This window comes from Oryctolagus cuniculus, chromosome 2 (assembly GCF_051225735.1).
Source record: "Oryctolagus cuniculus isolate XC-2025 breed Fujian yellow rabbit chromosome 2, ASM5122573v1, whole genome shotgun sequence".
Taxonomy (NCBI): Eukaryota; Metazoa; Chordata; class Mammalia; order Lagomorpha; family Leporidae; genus Oryctolagus; species Oryctolagus cuniculus.
Window position 1 is genome coordinate 45,073,099 of NC_142868.1, and position 13,866 is coordinate 45,086,964.

General features: G+C 41.7%; 1 protein-coding gene across 4 annotated transcripts in view; it reads left to right on the forward strand.

The window, feature by feature from the left end:
- The window catches only part of KIF13B (kinesin family member 13B), a 217,403-nt gene that overhangs the window by 147,295 nt on the left and 56,242 nt on the right, over positions 1–13,866 (forward strand). For all 4 annotated transcript variants that reach the window (XM_051842522.3, XM_051842523.3, XM_089325433.1 and 1 more), the window contains exons 22-28: positions 2,872–3,042; positions 5,192–5,349; positions 6,535–6,667; positions 10,379–10,525; positions 11,105–11,134; positions 12,704–12,803; positions 13,322–13,448. In XM_051842522.3, the coding sequence (XP_051698482.2) occupies positions 2,872–3,042; positions 5,192–5,349; positions 6,535–6,667; positions 10,379–10,525; positions 11,105–11,134; positions 12,704–12,803; positions 13,322–13,448 (866 nt within the window). The remainder of the gene's footprint in view (positions 1–2,871; positions 3,043–5,191; positions 5,350–6,534; positions 6,668–10,378; positions 10,526–11,104; positions 11,135–12,703; positions 12,804–13,321; positions 13,449–13,866) is intronic.

A 13,866-nucleotide genomic window follows, 5' to 3' on the forward strand; every position in this document is an offset into this window, starting at 1 on the left:
GGAATGGGAGAAGGAGTAGGAGGTAGGAGGGTGGGTATGAGGGGAAGAACCACTATAATCCAAAAGTTGTACTTATGAAATTTATTTAATAAAAGCTTTCTTTTAAAAAAGAAAAATGCACATACACATTTTCAGTGGTACTAAGTAAAGTTAGCATATTCTGAAACCCCAGCCAGGCCAGTGCCTGCTGACATTCCTTGGCTGCTGGATCGTGGGCAGCTTAGAGTTGAAGTCTGTGGTCTTCTGACACCTTGTGGTGGTTTGCGTGTACGGATGCAAAAGCTTAAAACACAAAACAGCCTGTGTTCTAGATACTTAGAAATGCCTCATTCCTGCTGTTCTTTATTCATGAGAACTTGTCTATATAAAGGAGAGTACAATATGTTAACTCTTGTTCCTTTTTTATGTCAACTTTGAAAGTGAGATTAAATTCCATAGGAAAAAATAACTTTCAGGTGGAATTCAGTCACAAAGAAGTGTGTACTGACTGTCTGCTTAAAACCTTAGTCACACCCAACATAACAGGTAGTTTTTCATCTTTATTTTTATTTTTATCTTTAATTTATATAGACATTATAGTTATTAATATTTTTGTAAACCTAAGAAAACTAAGAATTTAAGTAATTTGCACCTGCACACAAGCTGATAAATGGCAGCGATTTCTATTTAGATCTGCAAGAAGTCTTGAATATACATATTATGAGAAAACTATATGTGTTGGCAGCAAAATAATCATAACTTTTCGTTCATTTTCAGTGAACATTTTCAAGTACCCTCTATATAACTCCAGAATCTTGTAATCTTCCAAAATATCACATTCTATCATCTGTTTATTCTATTTCTGGATTTATTTGTGTACTTGAAAGAGTTGCAGAGAGAGAGGGAGGCAGGGAGAGAGAGAGAGAGAGAGAGAGATTCATCAATCTTCCCTCTGCTGGTTCACTCCCCAAATGGCCGCAATGGTTTGAAGCCAGGAGCTTCTTCCAGGTCTCCCAAGCACTTGGGCCATCCTCTGCTGCTTTTCCCAGGCTATTAGCAAGGAGCTGAATCAGAAGTGGAGCAGCCGGGACTCAGACCCGCACCCATATGGGATTCCGGCATCACGGGTGGCGGCTTTATCTGCTGCACCACAGCACCAGCCCCAGCACATTGCTTTATCTTAAAGAATATAATAAACATTTTTAAGCATTAATAAAAAAGATAGTTTTTATAAAGTCATGAAAAATTAGTTGCAGAATACTGAACTGCTCGATTTGGTTTGAAGGAGCAAGATATGTTAGTGAGTCTGTCCTTTGTAGCGTGTCAAGAAGTTGCTATCTAGATGTTTCAAACTCTGGTTGACATCACAGAAAAAAGTGAATTATAAGGAGGGTTCCCATTTGATGTTCACTCATTATGTGCCTGGTATGGAAGAAAATAAAGTCATCCGCTTGGTGTGATTGTCTGTGTCATCACTAATGCTTCCTGAAATGCTAAGCTTATATTTGTGGTTGGTGAGCTGCATAAACTGATGCCACATGTTCCAGTTTATGTTCATGAAATTCAAAATTTCATTACATTTGCTGCAGGTGGATTAACTCATATACCACGCAGAAAGTGACCAGGTGGAGAATATAACATAGGATCAGCACTCAGTCATGTGGAAATGGGCTTGATTACAAAATCTGAATTTAGTATCACTTAATTAACTAAAGCTTTGTTTTTCTTCAGAGTTGGAGTAGTTTTAAAGTTATCACAGAAATCCCCAAGTTAAAAATCATACTGGGGCCGGCGCTGTGGCGCAGATGGTTAAAGCCCTGGCCTGAATCGCCAGAATCCCATATGGGTGCTGGTTCTAGTCCCGGCTGCTCCTCTTGTGATCCAGCTCCCTGTTATGGCCTGGGAAAGCAGTAGAAGATGGCCCAAGTCCTTGGGCCCCTGCACCCATGTGGGAGAGCCGGAAGAGGCTCCTGGCTTCGGATCGGCCATTGCGGCCATCTGGGGAGTGAACCAGTGGATGGAAGACCTCTCTCTCTGTCTCTACCTCTCTCTGTAACTTTGTCTTTCAAGTAAATAAAATAAATCTTAAAAAAAAAAAGTAATACTGATGCTGCCTTGCAAAAGAAATATTAAGAATATTTGGGTGCTCTGAGATCTGATTCAGGCATTTCTGCTGGGTCTGAATAGGTACATATTTCCAATTGCATTATGTTTTGATAATATCATTTGTTCCCTTGATCTGCATAAGGATGCATTCAGGAATTGTAGGCGCAGAGGATGGTAAACACTCACCATCCTCACTTCCCTGCATTCTCCTCTCTGGATCTTCAACTTACCCACATTCCCAGAGCCGTTGAAGGTGTCTGCAAAATGCGGCTGTAGTGTGTATCATTGCTACGTATGTTCTCAGTTCTTTATACTTTAAAATATCACGTGCTTTGCTCCTTCCTAAATATTTGTTGTTTATAATCACATACACTGACTTCGTTCTTCATCCATAGTTGTTGTGTTCATATGGCATCCATGGCTAGTCAGATGTGTCAGTGAGTGGTGTTGACAGAATTGTTTTCATTTGAATTGATTATATATATTCCTACTATTTTGTGATACACAAGCAGATGTTAAGTGCTGTTCTTCAGCCTCTAGAATGTTACAACAGCCATCTTTGTCATCAAGGTCATTGTCACTGTATTAAGCCTTTCACTAAATATGGCAGTTGTTAGCCCTGTTTCACACATACTAAAACACAGTCCCAGCATGAATGGGATTTTGCTAGCATAAACCAACAGTGAGTAGTGACATAGTCAGAACCTGAACTGATACCTCTGATTCAGACTGCTTCTTGGAACATTCTGATTTAAAAAACAAACTGAGCTTGCTTTTCCCTTACAGGTTAAGATACTCCAAGCCACTGGGCTGCCACAGCACCTGTCCCACTTTGTATTCTGCAAATACAGCTTCTGGGATCAGCAGGAGCCAGTCATGGTCGCACCTGAAGTGGACACCTCCTCCTCTGCTGCCAGCAAGGAACCTCACTGCATGGTTGTTTTTGATCATTGCAATGTGAGTTTGTTTTTCCAAACCAGGTGAACATTTAAATTAGTCATGTACAGACCAAACACAACTCTGAACCTTACTCTGCGGAATAACTGTGCCAAGGGATAGTCTCAGAACAGAAGTTGTTTTTATTTTTACAGATTTATTTATTCAAAAGTCAGTTACACAGAGAGGGGAGAGACAGAGAGATCTTCTATCTACTGGTTCGCTCCCCAAGTGGCTGCAATGGCTGGGGCTGGAACCAGGAGCCAGGAGCTTCTTTGAGGTCTCCCAATTGGGTGCAGGGCCCCAGCGACTTGAGCCATTCTCTGCTGCTTTCCCAAGCCCATTAGCAGGGAGCTGGATTGGAAGTGGAGCAGCCAGGACTCAAACCCTGCGCCCATATGGAATGCCAGCACTGCAGACGGTGAGAATAGGGATGCAGTCAGAAAGTGTCGATGCATTTAACTGCTCCCAAACTTAAATTTAACACATGTGTGTGGGGAAAATATATATGTGTGTATATATAGATTTATATGATTTTATGTATTTCAGGTTGTGGTACCTCTAAAAGCTTGTGGAAAAATGAAATGAGAAGCTAAGTGTATTTTGGTACAAAAAATTTTGAAATCCGTGCATATAAGGAATCTTCAGAAAGTTCATGAAAAATACATGCTATTGAAAACCTGCGTGGACTTCAAAATTTTTTTTGCCCCAAATAAAATTATATTTTCCCATTTTCAAGAACTTTTTGAAGTATCCTCATATATGGGTACTCTGCTTCAAAGGGAATCCATGTTTTGTGTTAAGATTATTGGAGAAATGATCTAAAAAGGTTAAACTAGTGTTTTAGAGAAAGGAGATACATAGCAGACAAGAACTTTATTAAACATCTGATGCTCTGCCTAACGTGTTGTTACTATCTTCTTTGGTCCTTGCTGCATTTGGATGTCACGATACTGCTCATTTTGCAAGTAAACCAGGTCAGAGGGCATAGTTTGCCCCTGGTTAGTGACATGGACTGCCAGGTTCTGGGCTGCTTTCTGCTAACATACCAGATTTGGTCCATTTCATTGTTTTCAAGAAATAGATCTCTTTCTGATTTGTTTACAACAGAGATGTACCTTTTGCCCATTAGTGAGTGATTGAGTGAAATAACAGGGAGACTCTGCCAGAGACAGAAAAATCCACGGCTCTTTAATAAACTGTTTTTGTGCTAAATCCTAGTTGGAAAATGCTGTTTTGCGAAGATGGACAAGTTGAGAGACTTTTTAAAAATTAGGTGATGTTTTTACTCTAGTGATCATTATTTTCGTTCTCTCCTGTTTATCAGAGTTAACTTCCTAAAGACTGGAAAAAACTTTTCGTAGCATGATACTACCTTGTTTCATTCTAGTAATTTCTATATCAAGACATTATAGATCATTGTTGTAATACTTAATATAACCATATAAATATTAATAGAACTGTGTAAGTATATTAACTATACTTTCAAAAATAGCTCCAAAAGGTATTCTTGACACTAGAATAATATGGTGCTAGTATTACATACTAGACTTTCCAGATGAAAAGTGCTTAAAAGTTGAGTTGTACTTATTTTAAAGAACTTCAGGGGTTGGCCATGTGGTGTAGCAGGTAAAGCTGCCGCCTGCATTGCTGGCATCCCATGTGGACGCCAGTTCGAGTCCCAGCTGCTCCACTTCCAATCCAGCTCTCTGCTCTGTGGCTTGGGAAAGCAGTGGAAGATGGCCCAAGTTCTTGGGCTCCTGCACCCGCATGGGAGACCTGGCAGAAGCATCTGGCTTCAGATTGGCACAGCTCCAGCTGTTGCCATCTGGGGAGTGAACCAGTGAATGCAGGACCTCCTCTCCCTCCCTCCCTCCCTCCCACCTCTCCTTCTCTGTTTGTGTATCTCTGACTTTTACATAAATAATCTCAAAAAAAAAAAAAAAAAAAAACCTTTAGGCTCTCTGAGCATTCATTCTGGGTGTTAAAGGACAGATCTGTTCTCTAACTAAAACATGTTTCTGTTTTCACCATGGTATGATTGAGTATATATGATACATTTATATCATATTTATATTGTAAATGTGATATACATGATATATCATGTCTGATATAAACATTGGATTACCAAGAAGTGTTTGCTTCTTTGAAATGAACGATTGTGTTTCAGGAATTTTCTGTTAACATCACTGAAGACTTCATTGAGCACCTTTCGGAAGGGGCATTGGCAATTGAAGTATATGGACATAAAATGAATGATCCTCGGAGAAATCCAGCCCTGTGGGACTTGGGAATCATCCAAGCAAAAACACGTAGTCTTCGGGACAGGTGAATTTTAGAAACCTATTGGTCTCTATTATAATTCTAAGAAATGGCTAGAGATTAGTACTGTCACTTACAAAGGATACTAATTCTTGAGCATCACCAGTATTCCAGGGATAGATGATGTTGTCTGCAGGTTATTAATCATGTAGCTCCTTAAGGAAGTGAGCCTTGAGGAGTGATGGGGAAAAAAATAAATCAGCTGTTTATTTATTTATTTTTTTTGACAGGCAGAGTTAGAGAGAGAGAGAGAGAGACAGAAAGGTTTTCCTTCCATTGGTTCACTCCCCAAATGACCCTTACGGCCAGCATGCTGCTCCGATCCGAAGCCAGGAGCTCCTGGTCTCCCATGGGGTGCAGGGCCCAAGCACTTGGGCCATCCTCCACTGCACTCCTGAGCCACAGCAGAGAGCTGGACTGGAAGAGGGGCAACCGGGACTAGTACCCGGCGCCCCGACCGGGACTAGAACCTGGGGTGCCGGCGCTGCAGGCGGAGGATTACCCTAGTCAGCCCCGGTGCTGGCCCTGTGATGGAGAAAAATAAATAAAGCAGTTGTTTATAAAGCAAGAGTAAAATGAATCTTTGGAGAATGGTCACTTATCACTGTGAATTATTTCTAAGTGGCTGTTGAGAGGATGGATCAAGGTCCACTGTAGCACTGATGTTTACATTGTCCTTTCACAGAGTTCTTTTAAGTGACATCGGTGATGGAGGGAGGTAGACTTGTTTGGTAACTTAAATGGAAGAATTAAAAGGGAATGAACCATATTTTTTTTTTTTTGCATTTAAAAATGTTTGCAGTTACTAAATTAGAAGGTGAGATTTTTTTTCCCATGATTTTTTTATTTTACTGAAAAAAAAATGCTTGCCACTGAGGCATAATGATGCCACCTTTATTTCTCTCTGAAAGTTTATCCCTGAACTTGCTTCTGTATATCTGATTAGAATGTGTTGGGTTTGAATCACCATTTTGAAATAGGTTTTTTTTATTATATCTCTTTGAACAAAATAAGGGAGCCCTTTCTAGTTCCAGTGCTAAGTCAGTTTAACCTTCTCTTTCGTAATCTGCACTGTATGTATGTGTATGTTACTCACTGAAGTATACAGAGAGCATTCTTCTGAATTGCTCTTGTTGGAGGTCATTGTTAATTCTCATGGGTAGGATCCTAAGCTGCCTAACTGTTTCTTAGATGGAGTGAAGTCACCAGAAAATTGGAATTCTGGGTCCAAATCTTAGAACAGAATGAGAATGGTGAATACTGCCCTGTAGAAGTGATTTCTGCAAGGGACGTCCCAACAGGAGGAATCTTCCAGCTCCGGCAGGTAACAAGATGGTGAATGTTTATATTACAATATTTGGCACCAGGAAACTTAATCCTGGGTTCTTTTTAGAAGAACTGTTTGATACTGGAATCTAGATAGGCCAAGTTAATTTCTTTTATTAAAATTATCTCCTTCATGTGTATTTTGTTGCATTGTCACAAGTATTGCTATTTATATTTTAAAATCACCTTCTATTAGCATTAAGTAAGACAAAGATAAGCTGTAATGGAAAACCTAGATTTGAATGGCAGATTTAGAACATTCCTGAAGCTGTGTTTCGTGGCATTTGAGTGTAACATGCAAGGCTCCATCCTGGCTCTGCTGTGTCATAGTCACATGTCTCTGAGCAACTCTCAAAGCCTCTCTACTTCATTTGTTAAGGTGGAGATGATAATGCCGACTTCATAGGATTACTGTGTGGATACAGAGACATCGTGTATAAAGCACAGTGCTTGACACATGGGAGGTGTTAAATAAATGCAGCTGGCGAGACAGGAATCAGAGCCAAAACCCATACCACAGAGGCTTATGGAGGCTGTGGGAAGGGATGGGTACTTAACCCTAGGTACCTCATGAACTGTCAACATGGCCAGCTACTAGTGAGAGTGGAAATCTCGGTACATTTGCATATTCCATTTATAATACTCCTTTTCGCTGTGCTTTACATTAACTCAGCATTTGGTAGGCTGTTGTAATCTATGAGATTTTCCATATTGTAAAAAAAAAAGTAGTAAAATAGTGAATATTAGAATAGTGCAGAGGCCAGCGCCACAGCTCACTAGGCTAATCCTCCGCCTTGCGGTGCCGGCACACTGGGTTCTGTCCCGGTTGCCCCTCTTCCAGGCCAGCTCTCTGCTGTGGCCAGGGAGTGCAGTGGAGGATGGCCCAAGTGCTTGGGCCCTGCACCCCTGCACCCCATGGGAGACCAGGATAAGTACCTGGCTCCTGCCATCGGATCAGCGCAGTGTGCTGGCTGCAGCGGCCATTGGAGGGTGAACCAACGGCAAAAGGAAGACCTTTCTCTCTGTCTCTCTCTCTCTCACTGTCCACTCTGCCTGTCCAAAAAAAAAAAAAAAAAATGCAGAAAGCATTCAAAGCTCAATATAAGAAAAGGTTAAAGGAAGGAGAAATGCTTGCTGAGATATTTATGTTTCAGAAGAAAGACAGGGAAAAGCACTAGTTCTCTGACGGCAGCCCATGAGTTTTAGCAAGTGTATTTGTACACGAGCAAGCAACAGCAGAAGGAGATGAGTTTGAGTTAAAGCACAAGACTTGCTTGTATATACAAAGTAGAAATCTTAAAGGTGTGAAGAACATGTTTTTGTCGCTCCCCCTCTTCGTGGAGGAACGACACAGGACCCTGCGCTGTTCTTTTGTCTGCTTGGCCCTCCCCGGGTTTGCTGCTGGTTCTTCCCGGGTTGGCTACCGACCCTTCCACCTCCGTGGAAGGGCGGTTCCCCCTGCCACATTCCCCACTTCCGCGGGGGAGCGGCACACCGCCGGCCGGCTCTCTCGGGGGCTGCACAGGTGTTCCCCTTAGATGTTCCCCTTAGATGTTCCTGGTGCATGCCGTCTCTCTCCTCCTTTATAGTCCTCCTCCGCCAATCCCAACTCGGCTGCCCACACGCCGAGTACGCTGCTCTCCTCCAATCAGGAGCAGGATCAGCTCCTGCAGGTTATTGGTCGAACTGGAGGCAGCTGTGTAGAAGCTGTTTTCTCCTCTCCCAGCGCCATATTGTGGGAGAGCAGATGCATAGAATAAGTCTTAATTCCAGCAACTTAGTCTAGTCCGAGTTGCTCCCCACAGTTTTTTCTGGGCATCTGTTAGATATGTATAGATCTCTTCCTGACTGCCTTAGAATTTCGTCTGCTGGAAGACAACACCAATTTTCCATTGCTTAATTTGAACTGAATATTTAAGTTTTTGTCATGCTTGTGACATCCTTTACTGAAAGCATTCAAAGATAAGTTGAGTTTATGAGGACAGGCTCTTTTAGAGGATGTGTGTTTTCACTCGGACACTAAAACAGTCCTGCAGAGTCTGGAGAGGTTGGTACCTATATATGTGGCAAGAATAAAAACAGGCTGCAGTTAGTTCCCTTTGGGGAGAAATCTCATGTAGGAAGACCTGGAAAGCAGAAGAGGAGGAGGCCACAGCAGCGTGGCTGCCAGTGCAGAGTGCCTGGGTGCTAGGTTTACTTCAGGTTCATCTGTTTGAAAATCAGGATATATTATTCTTGAAGAGGAAAGTGGCAGAGCACGACTGTTGAGGTTAAAATTGCTGGTTTTTTTTTAGGTAACGTGGTTACATATCAGAAATTACAAGCATTCCAGTCCAGTAGTTCCTGCAGACATCTCGGAGCTTTTCTGGGGAATCAGGAGTCATTCCAGTCCTCTTCTCCTTTCCCTCCCCATCCTTATCCTGACTCTTTCCTGGAGGAACAGGCTTCCCACTCAGGCACACCTTCAGAATCTGTCACTTTCTGGCTCAAGCAGGATATACAAAATGTAACTAGTAGGAAATGAACTTATTTTAGGCAATTATGATGTCTTCTGAGGTACTTTTCCCACAACATACCTGATGCATGGTCCTTGGAAAACATCAAATCGGAAGACGTCTGTATCCTATCCATTAGGATGTAGCTTGATAGGCCCAATGATTGCCTAAGTTGATTTTCCTGATTACGCAGAGCTTGGGAACAACAATCTGATGGAAGAGGGCAAGAATATCGACTTGAAATTGAATATTTAAATTCCATTTTCAAATGCTGCTTTCCCATCCTAAAATTTATAAACCAAGTGTGAAGTCAGTGATTTGCAAATGCTGGGAATGCTGTTGTAAATATACAGTCACTTAGTATTTATCCTGAAAACGTGTGTAGGGATCAGCTTCTTACCAGCTCTTCAGTGTGCAATTTAAAAATTACTTCTATTTGGGGATCAGGACTATGATTTCATGATAGCAGCAGTCTTTATTTCTAACTCAAGTGGCTTATTTTTTTAAAAGTAGGTCATGTGGTATATGCTGACCTTGGTAATGTAATTTACTAAGTCCTGTATGCTTTTATATTGCAATATATTAATGACTGCGTACTATTGCATTATATATAACATAGTTGATTTAGGACCAGTGTTACACTCTTTCAGATTCTGTATAGATGTGTGATTATTTAACCTTAGAACAGTTTCCTAGAGACTGAATTGTGGGTTACATGATGCTTACATTTTTAAGTCAGTTTGCTGTGAAGAAAGCTTGTGCCAATTTAATTTCCTGCCTACCAGGTAGGAAGTTACCTGTTTCATAAACCTCAGGCAGTATTGTAAATTGCAAAATTACAAACAATAACTGTTTAGTAAGTGAAAATAAAGGTGTGTTATGCTTATTGTAATTTGTCTTTATTTGATTATCAGTAAGCTGAACACTTTTTTATCGGCCACCTGTTTGCTGTTAAGATGTCATCTTTTGATATTTCTTTTCATTGAAAAATATGTAAGCTAAATTTTTATTCTGTGTGTATTTACTCAAGAGGGAGATAATTTTTCCTAATTAGTTTTAAAATTTGAATTTTAGTAGTTAACATTCAAAAGATGGGATAATATCTTCAAGGCTGAGCATTTTTCTCAACATCAGCCTGTAGGGGTCTCTCTAAACCAAAATTTCAGAAGTCAAAAAACTTACTCTAAAACTGCAAATGATCTGTGTGTGACCAGGGCCAGTCGCGGCGAGTACAAGTTGAAGTGAAGTCTGTGCAGGAGTCTGGGACTTTACCACTGATGGAAGAATGTATACTGTCTGTTGGCATTGGCTGTGTGAAAGTTAGGCCGCCCAGAGCCCCTAAAGCTCACGAGACCATCCACGTAAGTTCTGTGCCTGTCCCCTGCTTGTGGAATACGGAAGCTGTCAGAAAGCTGCTTCCTGTCATCAGTAAATTCAGTCTGTGTCTCTGCTTTCCTTTGATGTCTTCTTAAGAAGTGTGATGCCTGGTTTTTAAAACACATCACCTTTGCATGAAATCACTGCCCCAGACTCCTAGGCTTTGCCCCCATACTTGGCGAGCTGAGGGTTAAAAATTCTGAGCCTCCCCAAACTCCACAGTGCCTAATCACCTCCTCCACACCCTCCTCTGTGCGCCCCCCCACTGGCTGGGAAAGACTGCTTGCCAGCAGGTGTTTGATTTCCCCCAGTGAGCGGGACTATAAACCCAGCAGGGAGAGTATTGTACTGGGTCCTGAAAAGGTCAGAAGCCTGTTCTTCACTTTCCTGTGATAAGCTCCAGGTTTCCCTCCAGCTTCCTGAGAACTCTGAAGCTCCCCGTGAGGGGGTGGGAGATGACATAGTCTATCAATTAGAAAATATAAACTGTGGGGAATGATTCTGGTTGCTCAGTGCAGCCAGTTTCTCAGATAAGCAGTTTATAACATGTGTTTGTTTTTTAGGAGGAAGAGGAAGACATGGACAGCTACCAGGTAATTTAGCATCTGTTGGCCTCATCAAATCAGCTTGATTAAAGTATGTAATTACACATTCCTGGATCTCACTGTCGTGTTAATAATTAAACAATTAATTTTGATTCAGATACTGCTTTTTCTGAGATTAAAACAGAGTAAGGGACAACGAGTGTTGTTTCATAGAACATGAAGCAAACTATGTTAACAGCAGAAAATCATTTGTGACTGTTATCTCTTTCCAACCCCGGGGTTCCCCAGACTCTTTGTCCAGCTGCTCTTCCTCAGACTTGTTCTGTTTGTGAGGGGACCTGCCAGCCTTGCCCCTAGTGCAGTCCTCTCACCCTGAGCTTGGGTCCTGCCCTAACCAGTTTGTATATTTTAAACCAGGTCTCTCTTCCTTACTTCCTGAAGTCATTCAGGGTTTCTGGGCGCTCCTCCCCCTTCATTTCTAATCTTCTGCAAGATTTTGTTTGTGTCTGTGGACTTTCATCTTGTTAGTCATCATTTAGGACTGTCAGAGCTCTTTGGAGCCTGATTATGTCATCCAGTATAGTCACTCTCCTGGAGTTGCATCACTCTAATTTGATAGAAGTGTCTGTCTTCCTATAAGTCACAGATAACAACGTTGAGTCAGATAGGGTTAAAGACAGAGTCCCATGGCACCACAATGGAGACTTCTTTTAAGCTGACTTTATTCCATCAATCACAGTTCTTTGGATGTGATATTTGATTCCTCCGTGATTTCACTCAAGTAGATGCATTTCATGTTCCTCCATCTTGTCCACAAGAATGTCATAGGCTATTTGGTTAAGTGCCCTAGTGAAATCCAGATACTCGACATCTGCAGCATTCCACTGACCTACCCAGTCGTATAACCTTATTATAAGAGGAAATGAAGTAAGACTGGCGTGTATGCAGGTGTTGACTGGTAGCGCTGTTATTCTGTTGATAACAAGCCTAGTCCATTCTCTCTCCGCTCTTACCCCCAAAATGCACAAAACCAAGAGAAGCATTTCCGTGTAGTCTGCAGGAGGCTAATGAGACAGGTCGCAAATTTTGAAGCATTCTTCTGCTGTTTCTCAGGTCTATAAATCTGAAAATTATTGAATGATACAAGTTCTGCCTGGCCAAAAAAAAATTGCCTTTTAGATCTTTATTTCAAGTGATGTTCTATCTTTTGGACCATGAAAAATCAAACTTGTTCTGGATACCAGAGCCTGCCCTTTCAGAAATAGTCTCACTCTAGGAAAGAACACTTTAAATTCTAAAAGCTTGTGTTCTGAAACATAGATGGAGTGCATTGGTGGTGGTAATAAAGAAATGATGTATATTACTTGATGTTTTTGAAGCCTGTGAGGGTGCATTACAAAGTTTATAGGAAAGTAGAATTAAAGGGTAAGCCTGTTTGGTGCAAAAAAAAATTGAAATCTATGCTTAGTTTTTAGATTTTTTTAAATTTTGGGTAATATGCATTTTCTGTGGACATTTTGAAGACCCCTTGTATTAGAGTAAGGTAAGATAGAGCATCAGGTTGAGATACATTGTCTTGACATGACATTGAAGATGATTTCTCTTGTTTTCTTCCAGGATCGCGATTTAGAGAGACTACGTAGAAAATGGCTAAATGCATTAACGAAACGTCAGGAGTACTTGGATCAGCAGCTCCAAAAGCTTGTCAGTAAACATGGTAGGAAAAGCAAGTTCAGTATTTCCCTGTCCACCAAGTCAGTGCACAGTGGATCCCTGTCGGTAGCCACATAAACTAGGTGCCCAGTGAACAAGTCGGTCATGAGGATGGCAGGAACGTGAGAGAGTGCACCATCCTTTCAGATGAGCATTTACCCAGCTGTACTGATGCTGCCATAGGTCCTCCCACCCCGCCCCTTAGCAAGCAAAGAAGAAATGCAGCCTGTGAAACAAGTATCATCCCTCCAAGATAACTTAAAGGCAGAAGCTAGCGTTTCTTGTCTGAAGTGCCTGGGTCTTTGCACCCTGGACCAACTCACCCATGGACTGTTCCACGGAAGGCCTTCCGTGAGCTGGGGGCAGCCTCTGCCAGAGCCCACCTGACCTGTCCAGCTTAGTTTTCTGTCACTAATAAGCGCTAGCAGCCAGTAACTGAAATACAGGTAAATCCAGTCTGAGGACAAAAGTTGAAGTGGTGCCTGAGATTTCTATATTTAGTCCTCCTTCCTGGTATTGTAGATAAAACAGAGGATGACGCTGACCGCGAGGCACAACTCCTGGAGATGCGGCTGACCCTGACCGAGGAAAGGAACGCGGTGATGGTGCCCTCTGCTGGCAGTGGGATCCCGGGGGCCCCGGCAGAATGGTATGAGCCTGCAGGATGTCTCGGGAAGCTGTAGATACGCCCTAGGCTGCCGCTGTAGATACGCCCTAGGCTGCCTGTTGGCAGTGTGGATGTTTGGATGTGTGGTGAAATGAATGGAACATTCATTCCCGTTTAAGGGGACAAAGCTGTTGGAAGTAAGAGAACTGTTAAATTATTTTCATGAGTGAAATGACTGTGGCCTAAAACTGTTTTATTAAATAATATTGTTATTGGCCAAAGTAATTAAGATTTCTGAGAATCAAAATCAATATTTAGTACCACTATGCTCAGCATTTAAAAAAGTTAATATGTTAATTACTTGGGTCATTCCATTAAAAGACTGATGAGTCGTAAAAGAAAATCGCATTCTCACCAGATTTGGGTTTTGGTGCTGGCTTAGACTGCAGTCAGCAAGCGT